We start from the raw sequence: 23246 nt of genomic DNA on the forward strand, positions 1-23246 counted from the left end.
GAAAACATTAAAGTTCTACAGATGACATCTCATGAATTTAAAAATAAAAAAAAAAAAAATCAGCTAAATTTTTTATTTAGCTGAAAACTATTGACATATGGGTATATGCAATTTGCTATTCATTCCAGTATGTCCTAGCTTAGGAACAAATACTCTTGCTGGCAATTCACTTGGTTCCAATATGCTGTTACCACTCTCCAATTCCCAGAGACAGAAAGAGGCATCTCAGAAAAGGAAAACCAAATTTACAAACCTTATGACAGAACAGACTAACAATGAATGCTTCAGTATCAGTAAAAAACCTGTTGCTTATCAGTTATGACATTGTTTACTATTGCACTTATTTCAGTTATTTGTTTAAAGTCACAGTCTGAGGTACATACAGTATCATAATTACTTAAGTTGCTAGCTTTGCAAGTTAAGATTTCAGCTTGTCTTTATTTTAGGATTGTCATGCTTTGCAACAAGTGGTCTTTAAAACCTCACTTTTTTTTTTACATTTGTGGGCATTTATTTTAATATCTACATATTCAGAAGAACCAGTTAAAAGCAAAGGGGAGACAAGGTTCATAATTAAGTTTACTTGGCCCATACTGAATGAAAGCTACAAATGCAAAGCAAAGTATCGATATTACCTGTCCCAAATGGGTTGTGAAGTATGAAACAAGAAAAATTGTCATTTGGAGACAAAACTACAATGAAACAGTAAAGAACCATGCAAGTCAGCATCACTGTCAGTGAATCAAAGTCATCAGCAAGCTCTTAAAAGTCATTACTATCTTAAGTGAGCTATTACTTTGGGTTTGAGGTAGGGTTTTTTGCTGCTGTTATTTTGGTTTGCTTTGTTCTTAAAATAAGATTTCTGAGACCTAATGAGGTTCCAGGACTGAAAGAAGGTATGAATGCATTCATATGGAAGAATGCCACACAAAAAACTAGGTCTGTTCACCAACACAGCAAACAAGTAAGTGCTGAGTGGAGATCAGATGTCAAGGATGCCATAGGTCAGACAAATCAGCCTTCACTCTGTCAGACATAGCTAACAGTGATGGATTACAAAGAAGAAAAACCCTATTCTAACAGTATTTTGAATGTCTCATTGTAGACAGAGATTGCACTTTTCAAAACCAGAAGAAAGCGATAAAGAAGGATAAAAAAAAAACTGCAAACAAAATACAAAAATCAACAAACAAAAAATTCACCACTATTTATCTACTCTCTGCAGTGGTTCACTGCTAGCTATGTGTATTTGATCAGTCTGAATTCTCACCAGATGCGTTTTCTTTTGCTTCCTTGTTAATAGCAGATTTATGAATATGCTGCATTAGTTTTAGCAGATCATGCCAACGTTTCTGCCTGTAGCAGGTCTGAATGTGTCCCAAGAATGTCTGATTTTTCTTTCTAGAAAATGTCTGAGAGAAGAGTTCTTCAAAAGACTCTCGCAGAGGTAGCCAGATCAGCTTGTTATCCACAGGCTTATAACTGAAGAGAAGCAAAAGAGTAGTTACTTATTTGTGACACAGGAACTAGCATCTGTGAACTAACAAAAACAGTTACTGAAACAACAATATTGTGCATGAAGGAACCCTGGGTTCCATAGGTTTTTGCTCAAGTTATGAGGAAAGTAAACTTGCACATATTTAAATGCACCTTATGAGGCCATTTTATATAGACAGGACCACCCTGATAAGTAAAATATTTTTACTACTACCAACCAGTATGTCCAGTGAAAATTATAGCATATTTATACTGAACAGCTTATCCATTTTTAAAGAGACACTGGGTTGTGCTTTTAAATGACTTCATCACATACAGATGTGAACACAATTCAGTGACATTGCCTCTGTTCTTCAGCAAGGACAACAAGGTTTCTGCATGCAAACATCTTAAGACATTTATGCTACTATGATACTAAAAACAATTATTTGACAACACAACTATACTTGCATTAGAAGCTTGTTCTGATTCTGTCGATTTGTTATGCAGAACAGACAAAACAGTAATCAGTGACTCACCCCCCTAGCAGATCTGCCGTGTCACTTTGTTGGTTCATGTTGATAACCCTCAAACGGTGTCCTTGTAACAGAAATAGAAAGAACCATCAACTTGCGGGGATTTTTGTTTGGTTGTTGTTTTTTAAATCATCTTCACTCAAGTTACAGTCTTTACCCTTTATTTACCTGTAATATAAGCAAGGTACTGAACAGTTGAGGTTTTGCCAGTTCCTGTTTCACCAACCAAAAGCACAGGCTCTCCTTTGACAACACAAACTGCAAGCTGTTCAATCAATACTGCAGATGGCCGTGTGGCAGCAAAGGTTTGTTTTGCTCTGAAAAAACAAAGGAAAGCAATCAAAACCAAGAAACTCATTTAAATTTTACCTTTACTATCTTTTCAGATGAGTGGTTGAATTTGCATTGGTTATATTTGGTTATTTGGGTTTTTTTGTTAAAAATACAGGTTTGGAAAAAATTAGTTCCAGATACCCTTATAAGATACTTACTTTTCTCAAGATACAATGTAGAAATTCAGGGTTTCCTTCCTGGCCAGTAGACTTAGTACCACATACTACAAAAATCTCCCTTTACAAAGACAGATTCATCAAAATCTTATTAATAACAGCTGTGGATCCACACTGCTTTGAAGAAACTCGAGTTCAAAAGAAGCTGAAAATCTCCATGTTTTGGCTGCCAGAAGCACGATGCAGACAGCCTTAATGTAAAACTCAGATCACAAGAGAAAAAAATCACCGCATTCCTTTCATTAGAGTGAGAATAAGCTGTGCATTTTTTTTAATCTTGTGACTTCCAATCTATTCTACTCCACTACCAAGTACTTCAAGTCACATGGAAACAACAAGATGTTCTACCTTTGTACAGTGAGAGCCTGGGTTTGTTTCTTCACAAGATGCACTCTTCCAACAGATACTTCTTGTTCCCGTATTAGAATTTCTGGTTTATAGAGTTCACAAAAGAACTCTACCTGTGAAGAAAGCATCAACATTTCCAATACTAATGTTGCCTCCAAGATCACGCTAAGAATACCCATGCTATGTTACCAGTATTGCTTTGCAGCAAGCTAATTTTTCATGATAAGGTTTTAAAATTTGCAGGTTTTACATACTCATCACCTAAAATACTGAAGGACCTCAGAAGCATTATTGTCTGTACAAACAACATCTTTCCATTTAATAAGTTGGCAGTATTTTTACTTCATCTACTTTCATGGTAGTTCAACTACATAAACTTGGACCTGGGAACAGTTGTCTTAAGTAATAATAAGACAACCAACCTCCCTCAAAAAAGCCTCTGGAATACCTCTGTGTAAACAAGGATATTTTGCCACTGGCAAATACATTCCTGTACTGAAATAATACAAAGGGAAAAGGACAAACAGAAAAATCCATAGAAGTTTCAGGGATCCATCTGTCCACCTAGCTGGCAAGTTTTTCTGTCTTAAAGTAATAATCAAACTTCTATAGTCAGAAATAGTTGGCAAAGTAATGATTTAGTTTGACTCAGCCATTTATATCACACACTATTAAACAGAGAGAGTTACCAGCCTCTAGACAGGTACTTGATTTTGGTATCAATGATTATAGAACAAGTAGTAAGGAAGATTATTTTACTCTCTGATCTCTTCATATAAGTGATTCAAGTTCACTTGTAACCACCAAAGAAAAAACACATTCTTTACTACTCTGTGCATGTAGCTGTATCATGTGCTTAGGTAACTGTGCTGTTCCAGCTGTGTGATCTTTCTTTTACATGATGAGGCCATTTGCAATCTGCTCTGAAATAGTTCACTGGAACTTTCAGAGAAAGAAAAGCACCTGAAAATAAAACAGGAGAAAAATGTAGATCCTGGCATAGTACAGAGCAAAAAAGCGTTTGGGACAGAGAGATGGGCATAATTTTTACGTAAAATAGCAGAACACATTTAAATTTATCCCTAGAAACGTTGCAAGTTACAGAAAATTACTGATAAACATCATGTTAATTATAGCTCAACATACCTTTTTCTTGGAAATGTTTAGTTTACTTCCAATAACTTTTGCCATTTTCTGTCTGCTCCCTTGGTTAGACAGCATAGCTGTGAAACAGTCCAATGCCTGTCAAGGGGAAAACAAACCAACTTCTTCAATGCAAATCTTGTATGATACAATCTGCCAAGCACCATCTTAATTCACATGAGCCTGAATCCAATCCAGCCATGGTAAATAAAATTATTTCACTGTCCACAGATCGAGTCAAACAATGGAGTTCATAAGGTTGTAATAAGAACTTCTAAACTCTGTAGTGGAGTGGGCTTCTACTTGAAAGCAAAAACTTTTCAAGGCCCAGTCACAGAAACTATTTTTAGATGAATGGACCAAAACAAGAGAAGGAAGTAACGTTGTAAGATCTCATGTCTTAGAACTACCTGTGACTGATGCACAGCCGAACAATTCCAAACCCAGAATCAATGCTTAGAAAAGTAGGAAAGAAGCCTCACATTACAAGAAAAAGAGAAAAATCTTAAAACTGTTACTCTCAGTCATATGCAATCCCAGCTCATGTCAGTTAAAATTATGCTGCAGCATGCTGTTTGTATGACAACAGTAAGTCTGGATTGGCTTTCAGCACATTACTGCAAACAATATTCCCGGTATTAAGGAAAGCCTTCAATAGACAGATCACAAACATTCCAACTACAGTCCAATTGCTTCAGGTAAAACCAAATGTAAACTCTCATCTCACATTCCCAAACAGAGTATGTTAAGATTTGTGAGACAATTTGGGTAAGTGATTTCTGGATCAAGTCTTACCGCACCTCCTGAAAAATATTCATTGCTGTGGTTGAAGAATTACTGTCAAAGTTGTAAGCAATCCTGCTGCACCAATTCAGTAAGTCTCTAAAAAGAAAAAAAGACAAGATTTGGCACAATCAAGCCAAAACGCACCGCACCTTCTTTCATGTTCAGCTTAGGTCATTATGTAATGTCCTGGCAATTGCACATTCGGTTGTCGTACAAGTTGTACATGGGAAGACATGTATAAATAGGATGCTAATTCTAAAGAGTAGCTGAGCACACCGAGACCATACAGTCTTGTTTTCAGATACTGTGCCTAGAAGTAGGTAATAAGCCATACCATAAAGTAGGTAATAAACCATCAAACCATAAAGGAATTATGAAATTGAAAAAGTGAAAAGCAGCAAACGTTTCATCCAGAAACATATAAAAACCTATTTTTTCAAGATACTGCTTCATTATCAACAACAAAATCTTCCAAATGGCAAGAAAAAGTAACATCCTAATTCTAGAAAAACAACTGCTGTTTTAAAATTACTGGCATTCTTATGCTTCACAGAAAAAATACTACCCACACCTAGTATTTACTGACTAATTCACAAAACACTACTGCTTACAGAAATTCCACATGAGAAGAATTGACATTTGATATGAAAGGAAGAAAGAATTGAACTTCAAGCTGCATTTCACCATAAGAAGTCTGAAATTAACAGTACAGTACAGATCTGGTTATTTTCAGTCATCTGTAAATTAGAATGCTGCCAATGTCTAGTGTGAAATTATCTAAACAAATACATCCAATTGCTGAAAACATCACCTACAGACTATTGTAAGAACATTATACAGTACGTTTCAGTCAAGAGTTCTTAACTAGAACTGATATTTAGGAAGCCTTAAATAATTCAGATTAAGACACATTAATCATTATTTTAAGAAAAATGAATTTTTCAAGTTTTTAATGAAACTCCAGTTTAATTATTCAGACTTCTATCACTATTTTTAAAAAATTAAGAAAAATAACAAAGATAAACCTTTTATATCTGCAGCTAAATTTCCTTCTAATAAACGTGTAAGAAAAGACAACCTTAGAGATAGTTCTCGTCCTTCCAGATTTGGTTTCTTATTTTCTGATCTTGATTCTGATGAATCTTCTGGTATGTGCCTGGAGCCAGAAGCACTGTTTTCTGATGCCTGATACTTGTCTCCTGTAAGGTGAATGTAAATGTCTAGCAAGTGATCAGTTACAAGAGCAAGGCTGGGGTATCTCCTTTGAAGAACCTGAAAAAAAAAGAAAAAGAAAAAAAAACACCGAACACACAAATCTTTAGCATCAGAAGGAAATCAAGTTTTAATAGGACACACTCCAATAGATACTCAAGCTTAGCAAGGTACACAAAACTGCTCTCTTGGAATCTCTCATCTGAAGAAAACAAGCGTCATTGTGACTTGTATGATATCAATTTGGATGCCAAAAGTGAATTTTGCCAACTCAACTCTACTCCAGTCCATTTAACACATTTGTACAAATACCAACAGGAAGAACAAAAGGTACATTCAACCCTACCTGAACTCAAATCATGACCATACAACTTTACAACCGATAAACAAAAGTTCTTATCTCCTGTCCTTTTAATGACTGAATTTTTCTGAGCATTCATTCGCTGTGCTCACAAAAACACATTAAAGAGCTAATTTTTCTTCTGTAACTTCCTTTCAGCTCACTTCTCTCCACTAAAGCTTGCCAACCAAAATTATTGCTTCCCAAAATAAGCTTTTCACAGATACAGGCCAGGAACACTGGTCCTACCCTGCCAAACTGACTGTTAAGATTAACCAGAACATGAGTCTATTTTCAAGACAAGCAAGTGGGCGTTTTCTACCACTGTCTCTTCTCCTACTACTAGAGAATCTTATACAGTGTTCAATTTACATATTTTTGTGACTTGAGCTACAAAGTTACAAAAAGAACAGAAAGAACCTAGCGGTAAGTGTCACATTTAGCAGCGAAGCTTCCTTTTTTCTTAAGGTTTGAACAGCCAAGCTTTACCTGAATATTGGTCCTTTCTAGAGGTCATCTTTGACATCAGCTCAGTCACATAGCCTTTTTTAATACCACAGCTGTGAGCTTCCTAGAATTCCTGCCCATGTGGATGTACTTGTAGTAGAAGCAGCTACAGCACACAAGCATGCATCTACTTGCTTCCCCTCCAACAAAATCTACAAGTACAAAAGAAGTGCTGTTCTTGCCCCGTTCCTAACGATTAGCTGACAAATGACAAAATAGGAAAACACACAGGTATTTACAATCATCCATAACTGCGCTGGCTGCTGAATGAGTTCCAAGGACTGAATGAGTCCTACTGAAAAACTACCCTCTTCGTTCTAGAAAATTCAGAACTTTCTCCTCAACTCTTCTGCTAGGCACTATTCACCACCTTTTCCCTTAGGCATGCCTCTTTTAAAGTCAGATCCTATTCTGAGCTCTCTATCACAAGGAGAATCCCTAGAGAACTCTATTTTCATTTAAGTCTTTGGCTCCTTTAATTTTTTTGAAGGACTACACAAAGCAAACACTCCCTAGAGATGTTAACAAAAGATGTCAATAGAAAGTCATTGGTAATTGATAACCGACCAACTACCTTTAATCTCAGATCTTAGAACTCAGGATTAGAATAAAGTCAGATTTTTTTTTTTTTTTTTTCTTTTTCTCTGGTTTTAGATCTGTGGGCTACAAAATGGCAAAGTAGACCCACTCAAAGCAGAACTGCGTTTGCCAAGGCAAGTTCCAGGAACCATGGTCCAATTCACTCCAATTTTTCCTCACAAACTGTCCATTTACTTCAAAATTGGCAGCATAGATCTGAAGTAATAAGGGTGTATTGTGGAACTTGCAGATAAAAATAAGGATCAAATTTATTACTGAAAAACATTTACTACCCTTAATTAAAACAAGTATTCACATGCCACAATAGAGCAACACACACCATACCTCCTTGAGCTCTCCTTTGCTCATGTTATCCAGGTGTATTTTGGTCCAATATTTGTCCAAAAGAGCAGCGTGGCTGCTTTGCTGTCTGTACCAACCTCCGCCACAACTGAATATTCTGAATCAAAACAACATGAAGAAACACAGTCTATTGGGTCTTGCTGAAGAATTCAACATTTTCAGCGCATTCCTGAGCATCAAAGAACATGCTACATACTGCTGCTGCAGCACAACGTGCATGCCTGGATCACCCACTGTTCGTCAGTGTACTGTCACATACCCTACCTTGCCTAATTCTGCTTTCCAAATCACCTGCTCTTCTATCACAGTCTTTCTCTTCCTGTAGTGCAAAACCTCCCCTAGAGATACTTGTGGAAAGATGACCGACAGTAAGTTAAGTCTATCAAAAGCAACATACAGAATCCTTTGTAAGGAGAGGAGCCTGACAGAAGCGGCCTGGGAAATATCTTCCACAGATTCTAAAGGATCTGTGCTTTATCACAGAAATGGAGGAAGAGCATCTCCAGTCCCTGCCCCCTCCACAGTCTTTTCTGATTCTTTTTTCCTCATTCTTCAGTCTCACAGTCCTTTCCACCATATATTTTGTTCCATACTTTTTTTTTTTTTACTGCAGATATATAACTATGCATCCACTGTGGAAGTAGCCTTGCACATGCAAAGCATTAGATATTAGTTTTGTGGTTTGTTGTTTTGTTGGGGTTTTTAAAATAATATTCCACAGCTGGAAATTCTAACAGACTTCTTGAATCTGCTCTAGCTAGCCCAATGAAAACAATAATTTGCTGTTATACAAACTGTTGACCAAGTATACCAAAGAAGAAAATCTTGGGAGATGAGGTAAAAGAGTTGAATGCAGAAGACTCAATTCCAGAAATAATAGATCAGATAAATCAAAAAATATGGAAAGACGACAAAAGAGGGAAAATTTGTTAAAGGCTTTGAAGTAAACTACAAAACATTTGAAAAGCATGTAACCATTCCCCTTCTAGATATCGTAACCTTTAATCTTGATACAATATTATGTAATATTAATTAATATAAAAGAAGACATTTTGACATCTGATGCATGAGCCATTACTACAGTGAAACCATGAGGGAGAGTACCCTAAATCTTCTGGTTAGAAAACATTACAAACCTTTATACTGACACAAGACTTTCACAAACCAGATTTTAAAATTTTTTTTCCTTCTATTTATTTTTTTTTGTAATTACCAAATAAAATAACTTCATCTTATTATAGATGCAGAGTTCAGTTAAAACTATTCATGAAACTTTAAAAAAATATCTTCCAGGGAACATGTGTACAACTGCTCAAACAGAAGTTGGAATAAAAAACAAAACCCAGAAAACTAAACACATTCAGTAGTCAAGAGTACCAACTACACCAAGATCAGCAAAACTAAAAAAAAATATTTTACACAGGTGCCGTTAAAACTAGCAAGTCAAGACACCTTTTACGAATTTTAGTGACTGTGAGCAGAGCCCCTTCCGTAGGTAAAAGTCACTTCGTGGTGACCAGTTGTAATTGCTGAGAGTGGTATTTTGTTTTGGTGGGGGGGTTGGTTAGGTATGGTTCCCCTCCAGCAAGTTTTATTCCTTCAGCCTTGAAGTGACTTTTCTGTCCAAAGACTGGATTCACCCAGTAGTAATACAAGACTGCTCTACAGTGAAAAAATTCCTTTCACAACTTCTATGGCTTCTATTTCTTTTTAATTGGGAATTGCTAAAATACTCCTGACCAAATACCTTGCACTTGCTGTCTTTGACTTAAAAATAGGATACTCATGCTCTTAACCTCATTTAACTTTACCTCCTGGTTGCAAAAAACTGGAATCCAGATGCTACTTTTAAACAGTCACCACGACCAGGAATTAGCAACTCTCTTTTTTCCAAAAGAGGTATCAGCACAGAGATCTGGAGAAGAGAATAAAATTTATGTTTAATTTTTTTTTTTTGTGAAACTGTAACAGATAGCACACCAATCCACACTCATTTCACACTTGAGATGCTAGAGCACTTCCACTGAGCACCACTACCACTGTCAGCAACTGCTGTTCCTGCAGATTGCACTTCCAAGTGACACTAACAAGAATGGCAGAGTCCCCAGTAATTCTAATCAACCATGAAAGTCACAGATATTATGTTTCCCTATCTTCTTTCTGCTGTATCCAGATTTAATAAGAGAATGGACATGAGTCTTTACACTGCAAGTCTAAATCAAAACTACTTATTTTGAATTGCCAAATGAATTATTAGACACTTTTGCATCAGAAGCCTTGTTTCTTTATCTGCCTGAACAAGGATGAGCTGCATCTTAAAGACCGTATTCTCAAACATCTATCTTTTTCAATGTATACCCTGCTACCCCCAGGAGAATTTGGGGTAAATCTATGCTTCCATGCAGAAGTACAGTAATAATGGTGGAAGGAAAAGAGGGAGGCAGGACCACAACGATCCCTCAGTGCAGCGGGAGGCAAGCATGGGGACTTTGATATGGAGAAAGGAGATGGGATGCCTGCAGGGAGGACCTGAAGAAAGGGAGATGTGAATGCAGGGAACTACTCAGAGCATGTTTATCATGAGTGCAATAAGCTGAGTCCACAACGCAAGTGAATGCATGACCTGTGGCAGTGAAAAACTGTCTAGTAGATAAAAGCAGCATTTCTTGGGTTTCTTATAAATTCCCTGTATTTCAGAAGCCTAGAACCCAATAAATAAGCTGCCAGGTTTAGTCACACAAACGATGTTTTACAGAACAGATATGAAAGAAAACAACTCTCTGCAGAATGTCCAGCAGGCCTATTCAGCAAAACATCTCTGTGGCATCGTTCTTGCAGAAGATATGCTTTCATCAGCCATTACTTCAAAAGTGACGGATGACAGCCTAACTAGTCATTCTGGAGCTGAGAACAGGAAATTGTTGAAACCTGTACTGCTTAATGTAACAACACATTTTTAATATCCAAGCCAGAGGCAAGAAAAAACAAAGAAAAAAACCCACCAAAACAAAGTCCACATAACAAAACTCTAAAAAAAAAATATAATCTTATTAACAGTACCACTCCAATACAGTGACAATATTCTGTGGTGTTTGGGGCCATATTTGTTTTCAAATATTAAAACATGACTTAAAAGACACATAGCTCATTATCAGTGTCAATTCAAACCTTCAGAGTGAAATTTGGCATCAGTGGCAGTGTCATGTGACTACTCTAAAACAATGTCAAAAACTAATGCGGTGTGCTAATAAGTGAACAAAGACAGGTTAATTCTTTCTAACCCCTTTTAAAGGGGCAGTATTTTCAGCATGCTGCTGCAGAACTCACAGTGATTTGACTCCAAAAATTCCTAGTATGGGCCTTAAGACCAGTACCTTACAGCAAACATGAACCCACATACCACATCCAGAGGTGCATAATCAATATCCTCCAGAAGTATCCAATAACCTTTGGTAACAGCTTGTGTCAAGGTTCCAGGCTGCCATACAAACTCCCCTGGTACATCTGTACAACGATACATACCAAGCAGCGTCTGTGATGGAAACAATCGGTAAGTTAGAGACCTGTTCATTACATCCCTTAAAAACTCAGAGTAAAAAGTTACAAAAATGACCAAAGATGGTATATAAATAACACTTACTTAGCCTCCACATTACTAAACAACCCATCTGGTAATCTGTGCCCAGTATTACACTTTTTTTAATTAAGGGGAACAAAGTTCCACCCCTCCGCATCTATGATAATCTAGCTGAAATGTGTTAAAACGAACCAGGTAATTGGAAGTGAATTTACAGAGGTGTGCCACTATAATTAACAAATAATTAACAGTATAACATACAAAACTGTCTAGGGTTGCACTGAACTCTATTTTACATCTTTTAAGTCTGTGACTAATCCAGTAAGAAAAATTGTAAGGCAAGTTATTCAAAGACACAAAACCAGTCAAGCGTTGCTTCTCTGTAAAGTTGTAACTTCCACATTTAAGCATTCCTTAAATAATTAAGTTTATGGTTTCACTAGCACACATTTTGTACCTTGAACTTTAGCACTTTTTCTTAATGTGGTGGTCTTACATATACAAATAGATACTCTTGTGGAGAGTAGTTGTGAGATTGTAAAACCAGCTGTTCTATACAAGTAAAGGTGCTTGTGCATGCTAATAAAAACCTTCAGACAGCACTTCTGGTAGATACTAACCACCTCAGAAAAGTAAATATAAATTGAGCCAAAGAAACAAACAGCTCAAAAGTTATATACACAAAACCAGAGGAACACAAAATTATCTTCGCCTCTGGTTTTATCTCTGCAGGTAGAGCTAAACCACTATTACGTAAGTGCAAGCGTCCTCAACATCACAGGATCTTACTTCATCTCACCTTTACTACAAAAAATTGGAATTAGGTTAAACTGACATTAGCTCACTCAAACTGAAATAAAAGTGTTCATACAGCCTTCGGCACCAGCTCGAGTGATTTTAGAATAATTTTTTTTCCCCCCCAAATCAAATAAATTTTGTTCATTAAAAAAAATTCAGTAGGGCTCTTCCAACATAGAAAAAACCCAATAAAACATAATTTGAATGAAACAGATACAGCACAATTATGCGCAGAATTCAAAACCTACTGCCACTTAACTATAATTTTTCTTCACATTTACTTATTCTTATCAATACTACAGACCAATACTACAGAGTTGGGAGTTGTGGGGTCTTTGGGTAAAAAGTTAAGCATTATCTTATTAGAAATTTAAGTCCATGCTTTAAGTAAAAATTAGGTCTAATCATCCAACTGTAAAACAACTTCATCAGTTACCTTACTATCAGTTTGATCCCCGAGTTGGACTTTCAAAATATGAGGAGGCTTTGCTCTTCCTGTAACAGCTGCTAAATATTCAATTAAAGAAGTTTTGCCACATCCTATTGGTCCTTCTAATAACACAGGACTCTGATACGCTACAGCAATAGCAAGGTTTTGAAGATTTGTGAAGACAGATTCAACCAAAACAAAACAGCCGGTGTTATTTTCCTGTTCAAACATAAAATTTGAGTTACAACACCGAAATTATTACTTTTTTTTATTACATGTTGTACAACACAGAACAACTACGAAAGCGAGTCTGACAACTAGAAAATTTTGGCCTGCAGATCTGTCACCACATATCAAATAAAATAAAGGATCCTAAAGCTGTATTTAATGATATTAAAATAGATTTCATCAAAAATCTATTATAGGTGTAACACTTAATAAAGTATACGTACAATTTGTTCCCAAAGGGAGTTCACACTAAGTTGTCAGTACAGGCATAGTAACTATTCAATCATAACACATGTCAATCAAATATAATTTGCAGTATAAGTGAAATTAAGTCACCAGAATGGATCCAAATCACAGGACAAATCAAATAGCAGTTAGATTCAGATGATGCAAATATGAGTATTAGGTAAATTCAGTAACGTTTTTATTTTATTCAAAATGCAATGAATGTAGTTTATTGAACGGTGATTAATCAATGCGACAGATCGTCTCCTACAGTCATTTATATATCAGCACATGGCACAAAAATGAGTGTTTTCCTGCCAAAAGGCAGAGAGAAGAGAAATCAGAGTACATACTGCACCAAAACAAGTGTCTTGTATTTTAAGTTTGATCTTCTTTTCAGATACAGTTTCATGTACTTCTCTGGTTACAATGCTAGTTTTTAAGACTACCTGCTTTCCCTTACAGTTTGCTCCTACCTCTTCATCAGACCTCCTCAGCTGTAACTAGAACTACACTGTACACCAGATCAGTGAAATAAAAAAAATAAAAGCGTGCCTTTTCAGGCAGTTGTCTCCTCCATCATAGACAAAGAGTATCCCTTCAGCAATCCAGTTTATAGCATGATCTAGCTTCAGGACAGTTGCAGCTGCAACCATACCGGCATAGGAGTAAGAATCTCATTAACCAGCTCTATCTTTTCCCCTGCTGCAACAAATTTCAAACCACACCCTCAATCCTATTAAAAAAAAGCCAGAATACAGTAAATTCAACTGCGGAAGCTGTGGGGGAGGTGGGAGGAGTAGAGTTTGGGAGGAAATTCCTCTTTCCTTCCTTCCGCTACTCAAGAAATTCTGGACACTGGTAGTCTTCATTCATTTCTTTGTCCACCGTCTGTAGATCAGTGTTGCAAAATTAAATAGAAATACTCAGCTAAGAGCTAAAACCGTACCTAAATGAGAAAAACAGTCAACAATATTGGCTGCAGCTACCAAGAACCTGAACAGTTCAAGATAAACGGCATCTCAAGAGAAAAAAAGGTTACTGTTTGCTCAAAAACGTTTATGCCTTCGATGAACTTCTAAAACAGTAAGGCACTACATTCTGTATTACACTTCACTCAAGCAGAGAAAGTAAGTTCTTCCTCACTACTCCTCCTTTTTTTCTGACTTCCAGAAGAATAAGTAACAGACTTCCTTTCTTAAGAGAAGAACTAAGAATATGTTTGGAGAAAGGCTTTTTGTAAGATGTCTGTATAGCACAAAAAACTACTTCATGCAGGTAAAAGCAATTATGCCAGATCCTAGCATTACTCAGCTATGGAATATCACCCTAACTTGGACTGGAGGTACTACAGAAGAATATTCAGCCTTATATAGTATGTTTGCAAGAACTGCTACAAGAGGATAAAATGAACAGCACTATTACGCCTTCATCGCTTCATTCCACTGCAGAGCTTCTTTGCAGTATCTATATTATGCAACGCTAGCTTACAGCGCACATCAAGAAAGTTAAAGATACACATATTACCCACAGTATCTCAATACCATTTAAGCAGGAAATAAAGTCAGCTCACCACATTTAGGGATTCTTAAAAAAAACCCAACACCCTCCCTCCCCCCAGAAAAAAGTACAGACTTAACCCAGGGTTACATACCTGCTCTTCAGAAACAAGGTGTAGTCTAGGCAGCACAATACCACACACAGCTACTACATTTGGAGAGAGGTCGCCCGATACAATATGTCCTTGAGTATATTGCGGTTCTTTCTCCTTTTGCCAAAACGAGGAGTCCGAGTTGGCCAAAACAAGGGCTTGTTCCACATTCTGCAGTTGAGATTCTTCTAGTAGCCTGTGAAATTCGTGGTTATTAACTCAACTGAAAGCCACCAACAAAAACAAACAGTGTTCAAGATTTTAAAAGTTCTTACTTTAGTCTGAAATGCATCAGCTCCTCAGGATTGAATATCTTCCTCAGGAAAGATAATTTATGCTCATCATTCATGCATGTAACCAGAGCAAGACAGTTTGAAGTATACCTAAAAATTACATTTGGAACAAAACATGTTAAAATAGTGTCTTAAGAATTTCGGTTTGGCAACTGTCAATTGCAACCCAAAACATCAAGTTTGGAAAAACATACAGAAAACTTTCTTCACAGAAAGTATTTTAGTGCTATGCTTAATATTCTTTAAAATTAGATAAGTATCTCAGAACTGAGAAAAGGAATTCTATCATGCCACACTTTATCATTTACACACCAACTAGCTAACCTTTCTCCAAAGGACTGAATGATCATCAGAAACATAGTAAAGGAGAGCACTTTCCCAAATAAATGAAGGTAAACATATAAGACAATGAAAATCAGGTTTTCTCTGCCTTATTTTTTTCTTCTCCTACTACCATTATCCTTTCAAAACTGCTTTCTATTTCATCCTATATCTAAAATAACCCTAGCACGATGAACTCGAGACTCAGTGCCAAAAGAAGCCAACAACTGCCAAGACTTGACTTCATCACTACATAAAGCTGCCTTGCAACACAAGGACATTTAGTACAAATCATAAAATGCTTTTCATTTATTATACCACTGTTTCTACCTTCCAAAAACAAAGCTTTCAATGAGCTTGGTGGGAGACAAGAAAAAAAGTTGCCAGAAGACGACTGGTTCAGGACAAAATTTAAAAGTTAGCTCATTCACCTTCTTAAGATTAATAGCTGAACACCAGGTAAACCAATTCTAGTCAATGAATTAGAAATTCTTCTTTTTCTAAGACTAAGTGTATGTCATCCTGAAGAGCATCATAAATGGCCAATAGATTTGACAACACTCTTGTTCCTGCCCTTTTTAAATTATATGCCTTATTTTAAAATTATGTGTTACTCATATAATTCTGAATTTATGTTTAAAAAAAGACTCTAAGGACCTTTTTTTAAACAAATAAAAAGCACTACCAATAATCACATAAATAAAGTAGATCATGTGACTAGGTTGAAGCCCTGCAGGCAGACACCTAACACAAAACATCTGACCAAAACCTTGTTGCAAAGACTGCAACAAGGCCAATTAGGAAGTGTGGCTTAAATAAGCCAAGCTTTACCGTGACTGACATGTCTGTACGCAAGCAACAGAAAAAACCCAACTCGTTCATAGCGTATCAATGCAGAATAGTGCAATAGATCATTATAATATAAGTTGGAGTGAGACGATCCATCTCTACTTTTTTCTAGGATAACATGCTAGAATGCATGCACTACACCAACAGGCTTAAAGCCGAGGTGATAAATGCACCATCTCCCATGAATCCAACTTGGGTAAATTGAAGTTATTTGAAAAGATTCTCCAGACTATAGCTTCAAGCACGACTAGGAGCTAGCCTAAATTTCACTCTGTGATACAACACTGCAGCTTTCAAAAGATCAGATAAGAAGCACAGGTACAGATGCCATCGGTACAGATTTTTCTGGTATTATTTGAAGATTCTTTTCTACTTAAATGGAGAAGATCTGGGGGGTTAACTTACCAACGGACTAAAGTGTCATGACTCCTTAGGAGTGGAATACACACACTCCAGTCCCATAATTCCCGGAAAACTGATTGCTCCTTTTGTAAAAATCTATAGGCTGCCTCCATGAGGTCCCGTAACTTCATTCGTCTGCGCCCATATCGGACCGTGTTTGCATCTGAGCTCTCCAGGAAAAGCCTCTGGAAAACTGGTGATGTATTCTTGAAATATCTTAAAGCAAATCTTTAGAAGAAAGAGAGAGAGAGAGAGAGATGCAACACAGACATTTAAGCCAGAGGAAAGGAAAATAACCACTAATAAAAACATCAGGACACAGGTCCTGAGACAGCAATTGATGGCATACTGAGAACTAAGGGCAATATTTAACTTTGTCCACACTTGGGAAAGACAACCATTTCAACAATCAGCTGACAAAAGATACTTTACTTTATTAGAAATCATTAGCTAATTATCAAGGGGAAACAGTACTGCCTTTGCTAAAATCTCTTTGATGGCTCTTGTTTACTGAAAAAGTAACACAGCTTCCTGCTTACATAATTTTGTATTCTACTGGCCTACAGGTCTAATCTTAAATGCAGATATTTTGGCTGGGAGCAATTTTCAGGCCAGCTGTTTTGCTTTTCTTTTGATCATTAAGATGAAAATCACGTTAGCTCTTACAATACAATTTAATTTAAATAAGCTGTGTTTAAGACTCATGTTTTTAAAATCATTCTTCCAATTCAGAACACACTTGTTACTGCGTGCGACAATCCAAATGGTAACACCACCTCTCACCAGCAGCGACACGCTCCCCAAGTTCAAACATCGCACAGGGAGACGGGACATTACTCACGGCAAAACATCAGGGTGGTCAGCAACCAGCTTGCTCATTGCTACACACAGCCGTTCATGCCGATCGTGGTTGATTTGGGCACCAGCTTTAATGGCTTCCGCGTTTCTTTCCAATAAATCCAATAGGATCGGCCGAACCTGACGGCCAATCAACAGAGTACATTCTTTATCCAGCAGCAGCTGCGCTAAAGTATCGAGGATGCACTGCCGATCCTGCTGAGTCCAAATCTAGAGGAACAGAAAGTAAGAACAGGTTAAATGGAAAATGATTCGGACTTTTCACTTCAGAATTCTTCAAGCAGGATTCACAGTGAATTTTGCAGGAACCAGCCTTTCAAAAAAACAGAAGGGAGTCCAAAATACCCAGTGGAAGTATTGACCTGACACAGCTCTCCATATTTGAAGAAACTGGGAAACAGAGTGAGTGATGTGCAGAATAACACACTAAATAGGAATTACAAAAAAGTCCCCAAATGCTAAATTATATTTTACAGCTGAAAGATAAAGCAAATAATTTTGAATATTTTTTTTAAAAGAAAAATTCAGAAAAATGTTGTAACAACCAATACTTCTTTGTTAATAGAATTCCCACTGATCTCAGCAGCTCGGTCTCACAAGAGCCACAGAACATTTAAGAATTCTAGTTCTTAAAAAAAAGTTTGAGTTGCATCATGTTCAGTACCTCTTTTCAAAAATGAAGCATTCAATCATGATCACAGCCTTATTTCCATGTTTCTGATAGCAATTATAGCGAGCAATGCTCTTGACAAAAAGAAGCACGTATCTGCAGTTTTGAAGTTGAGATTTTTTTTCTTCTTACTTTTATATAAAAATGGTCCTTTAGTGCAAAACAAAGTATTAGGCTTTAGAATAGATGGAAAACATGTTCACATCTGCTAGGAAAAAAAAAAAACAAAACAGAAAAAAACCACACACACACACACATACCCGCACATCCCCCACAATCCTCCTAACTTTGTTACTGAAGAACCACAACCCATTTCTCGTGTCTTATACTTAAATTTCTCCAGTCTTTGAGTTCACGTTAATATCCCAGCATCTCTCCACTCCCGTGACGTTTAACATATAACGCAGCATAAGTAATTTTGATTTGTGAAAAATCAGGATTAGGAATTTGCACCGTAGTGGTTTCACCCTTAGCTTTGATGCTGCACTCTCCCCTCCCTTGCTGAAATGAACCCTTCTCCTGTCAAGACTGTTCTGTCTTTCTTGGCAAACAGTCATAAATACAGCTAGGCAAGGCAGCTTCCCAAACACAACAAGCACTTACTAGACCCCTACAGAAATATTCTGCAGTTCAGGTAGCCTTTTGTTTTAGCGACACGTGCAGCCAATTTCTGCTTCTCCTAGACTTTTGTTACTCAGGTTAAACCTGCTCCTGGGTCTGCAGATGGGACGGTTTCTTTGTTACAAGATAAACAGACCACAGAAGTCCTACACTTTGCCTCTGAAAGGGTGACCTCCTAAGGTTATACCACTGTCAACATCCTTGTAGGATACACACATACTTGTTCAAGTTCCTTGGGTCTCCTTCTGAATCTGAAAAAGACATTCATTCCCTAACAGCACACAAAAAAAAAAAATCAGGGAAACTGCAGTATATGCACTACAAACATAAACCCCACAGCATTAATTGCAAGCAGTTTCTTACATGCTTTGTGTTTATTTTTATGAAACACGGTAAGTTTATCTTCCTCTCATCTATCAGAGCAGCATCAAAAAATTTTAAACATGGTGCTGAAGGTCTGCATTCATCAGAGCCAGCAAGACACTGTTGATTACAGGGGATCAGATTCTGAGTGGCAAAATGTTTGACAAGCTGTTCAAAGGCAGCTCACCTCAAAAGAACGGGAGACAAACTCCACTGTAAAAAATAAAAAGTACCTTCAGTTTCCAAATCTAGGTCATCTTTGGCTACTCAAAACAAGGCACAACAGGGTGCTTACTTTATTAACCAGAGCTTTCAATATCAAAGGAAGGGAACAGTTAACAATAAAATAGTAAATAAATAATGTGACTGACTCAGTAAAATTCTGTAGTTACATGACAACTGTACAACAAATCCATTCCATTAGCAATTTTGTGAGAGCAAGCAGTTTTTTAATCGTTGTGTGTAGTACCTTTAGGACACACAAAACTGTTCAAAAGTCACAGTGGCAACATACTCACGCTACAAAGAGACCATCCGTTTGATTTCAGAGTCTAAATTAAAAATTGTATGGAAAAGAATAATAGTCAGAGGGGTTTTTTAACTAAAGCTGGCCTTGCGCAATAGCCAACTTTCTCAGTCGGTAGCAAAGGACAGCTGATCTGAAAGTGTTTTCATTCTAGTGTCCAAATCTGGGACAGTAGACCGGCACCCACGGTTCCAAACAGCTGCCTTAGGAAAGCACCACAAAAGACTGTCCCTCCAAATACACGCTGTGTATTACTAACAAAAGAGACATTAAGCAGAAGCACAGCTAGGAGTGAGACCTGGAGTCAAACACGATCCCAGTTGCTCCTCTAGCAGCACGTTGCACACCTCCTTCCCAGCCTGCACAGTACATTTACTTGGTGCTCACAAGGTATAGAAATCTTTATTAAGAACTGGCTTAATCCAAACACCAAGATTGCCAAGAGAAAAGATCACAGCAAGGAACAACCGGGCCCACGTGAAAGCCACATTTCTGATGGTAGCTCACAGGTGTTTCCCCAGAACATTACACCATGCACAGATTTAACAGTGGGATACTTCTAAAGCACAGGAGGGCAACAAGGCTGCGTGTGGGAAATCCTTCTCTCCTCCAACGCAGGAACACGCATTCTTGGCTCTGTTCCCTCACAAAAGCAGCTCTAACGTTGTATGACTGTGCAGCAATCAATTTGACAAGATGACCAAGTTAATCCTTCTCCCAAAGTCTTCTACTGGGTGGGAAAGTAGAAGGGATTTTCCACATCAGCACACTCACTCAGTTCAGGGTAAAAGAAAGGTGTGGCTTGGCCTTGGGAATAGGCAAAAAACAAACAGAGTAGGACCACTCTTTTTGGCAGCTGTCCAGTTCAGTAAGATAAAGCAAAACATGAGCCTGCACTCTTCTTATAACCCACATAACTCAAGAAAAAGAATTTTAAAAGACAGGTGGATATGCAGCCTCACAAGGAGAACAAGATAGCTTCAACTACCTGCAGAACGAGCTAGAACTTCCTACCCCTCCTCCAGCACATCGCATTTCATGAAGGAGCAGTCTGTCCGACTAAGGATAGCGAGAACGTTCTTGTTGACTTAGTATCAGCGTATTTATTAACACACTGTCTCTCAGAAATCAGAGCTCTTAAAAAACTAGAAGCAGAAGGAGATGAGAATACACTCCAGGATGGAAGCAAAAGCACAACATACCTTCCCTTGTTTATAATGCTACATGGTGTAAAGCCTAATTAATCTTTCAGATAAAAAGCTGAAGTCATATTTTAGGAAAAAAAACAGTCTGCCTTAGCTGCCAGGATGTCAAGACATTTTTCTGACAGCCAATAGTAGCTGGGTGAATTTGGGACAGCTAGGTCACCTCTTTTTTCCTACATTTATTAAATTAAAAAAAAAAAAAAAAGGTAATAAAGGCACTTCTCAACATCAAATGCTAAGACTGAAGGGCTATAAATAAGAACTTTATTATTAAAACAATTTTCATTCCTACATAGAAAAATGAAAGGTGAAATGAAGGATGCCAAGCTGAAACACCAACAGAATAGAACAGGATATCCAGAATGGCATGCTCAAGATCTCCAGTTCACTCAAGATTGTTTCGTAGACTAAATAGAGGAAATATCCAACAGGGTCAGGTTTTTGATTTATATCTTTCCATATACACTCAGTGATGGACATAAAGGGCAGAAACAAATAAGGATATTTTTGCATTAAGGTTCTATTACTACTAGCATTTTAACCTTCACATTAATGAACTTCTCTACTGAAACTACACCATCAGAAAGAGCCAAAATACATGCATTTGCACAAAATCTGCATTTGGAATTCTATGCAGAGATTCCTATTCAAACAGACCTTTGGTAGCACATAGAACCAAAAAGCACATTCTGGCAGTCTGTGGAACCCTACAGCTTACACAGTTTGCTTAAATTATCCAAAAAAACAGAAAGGTGGGAAACAAAGACTGTTTTAGAGAGCTTTTCATCCCATTTTCCTCATTAAGAACACAGAAATTTGCTGTACCTTTGCAGTGTTAATGGCATACAAATACTCTACAGACAAGGCTCTATTTCTGCTACATACTGAAGCACGGGGAACAAGATCTTCCATCACCACATAAACGGTGCCTGACTATGAATCTCAAAAGAGTGTTCCTCACTTAGCAGTTGTGGGCAAGTTCCATTCCATATTGAAGAAATAAGTCACCAGAAAGACACAGTGAAGCTGCAGAGCAAAGAGAGCTCTGGATTTCCAGAATGCCTGCTTCCTAAGTTACATACAAAGCAACTGGTAGGAAGTCAGGTGCGACGACTGGAGTCAGTGGTTGTTTAGTGGCAAGACAAACCTAACATACTCCTAGTTCTGTAGCTTCCAAGCTTGGAAATAGCAATTCACTTTTCAAAAGAACGTGCCATTATTCATTAATGTGCCACGCCAGACTCTCTGGATGTAATCACTCTTTAATAATTTCCACCTAGCAAGACTTTTAACCCAAAGTATCTCTCAAAACAGTTGCCAGAAGGGAAAGGGCACAGCCTTTTTCCCAGTCTCAGATCTCGGTAACTCACTTCTGGTTCACCGCTCCATCTGTCTGCTACACCACATATCCGCATCATCCCCATCTCTGTTTCTCAGCTGTTTCTTTCTCTTGAATAGCAGCTCTTCATCACTGCTTCCCACCAATTAGCATCAACTCTCCAACACAGGAATATATATTCATGTCAACTTTACTTTGATCCTATGATTTGCAGTGACAGAAGAAAAAGCCAACAGCAAACCTTGACTACCAGTATGAAAGCTTCCTCCAAACATAACCAAGAGACAGCAATTCAGACTAAAAGCCAATATTCTGAAAAAAATATGACGACTTAGACTTTTCATCTTCAAACAACCGGGATGTTTCCTGGACACTCAAATAGAAACATGGATTTTGGGCCCCAAAACGTGTATGCAACTCAGGGGCTTCAAAAGCTCTACCGTGAAAAGCATTAATAACATGACATCTGATGTGTTGACACCCTGCTATTACAGGTCTTAAAAAAACTTCAGAGACAGAAATGAGCTGGGCCTCAACTCTCCTAGAAGCCAGGTGTGCTCTTCACAGTTGAGGCAACCAAAGCACAAACCCAGTGAAAATAGGAACGCGTTTCCAACATCACCGTGATTAAAAAAAAGGAAGCAAACCCTAGAAACTCCAGTCCGCTCTCTTTTCACCCCCACACGCTGTTTTTGAGGCAATTAAAGAAGACATGCAAATAGCACCAGGGCAGCACGCTGCAGCTAAGGGGCGAGCTACCGCCTCGGTAGGCGAGTACAGGCCACCTCTCGCCACCCTGCCTTCAGAGTCACCTTAAGGGACAGGGAAGGCACTGAAGACTTTAACTGCGGGGCAAAACGCCCCCTCAGGAAGGGCGATAGGAGGGGTACCGGCAGACGGAGGGGCGACAGGAGCGGTACAAGGAGACAGGGGAGGACCCACCTCACCGGGCTCCACTCGCACAACCCTGAAAGGGGCGGGGAGGGGAAAAAACCGCAACACGCACACACCGGGAGAGGGGGGAGAGCGCGGGGGCGGCTCCCGCAGAGCGGCGCCGCGGCCGCCCGAGGACGCGGGGGCGGGAGGGGTCG

General features: G+C 38.1%; 1 protein-coding gene across 1 annotated transcript in view; it reads right to left on the reverse strand.

Moving 5' to 3' along the window:
- MDN1 (midasin AAA ATPase 1) overlaps nt 1-22240 on the reverse strand; it is a 101417-nt gene extending 79177 nt beyond the window's left edge. Inside the window, exons 1-16 of the mRNA XM_035888774.1 lie at nt 22187-22240; nt 17415-17641; nt 16577-16801; nt 14984-15091; nt 14712-14904; nt 12611-12823; nt 11200-11331; nt 9611-9714; nt 7782-7896; nt 5877-6070; nt 4813-4894; nt 4016-4111; nt 2870-2982; nt 2181-2329; nt 2016-2076; nt 1271-1482 (exon numbers count right to left, since the gene is read on the reverse strand). Coding sequence (XP_035744667.1) covers nt 1271-1482; nt 2016-2076; nt 2181-2329; nt 2870-2982; nt 4016-4111; nt 4813-4894; nt 5877-6070; nt 7782-7896; nt 9611-9714; nt 11200-11331; nt 12611-12823; nt 14712-14904; nt 14984-15091; nt 16577-16801; nt 17415-17641; nt 22187-22240 — 2278 coding nt within the window. The remainder of the gene's footprint in view (nt 1-1270; nt 1483-2015; nt 2077-2180; nt 2330-2869; nt 2983-4015; nt 4112-4812; nt 4895-5876; nt 6071-7781; nt 7897-9610; nt 9715-11199; nt 11332-12610; nt 12824-14711; nt 14905-14983; nt 15092-16576; nt 16802-17414; nt 17642-22186) is intronic.
- Between the last annotated feature and the right edge of the window lie 1006 nt (nt 22241-23246).

The sequence above is a fragment of the Egretta garzetta genome, unplaced genomic scaffold, assembly GCF_000687185.1.
Source record: "Egretta garzetta isolate BGI_Z169 unplaced genomic scaffold, ASM68718v1 scaffold231, whole genome shotgun sequence".
Taxonomy (NCBI): Eukaryota; Metazoa; Chordata; class Aves; order Pelecaniformes; family Ardeidae; genus Egretta; species Egretta garzetta.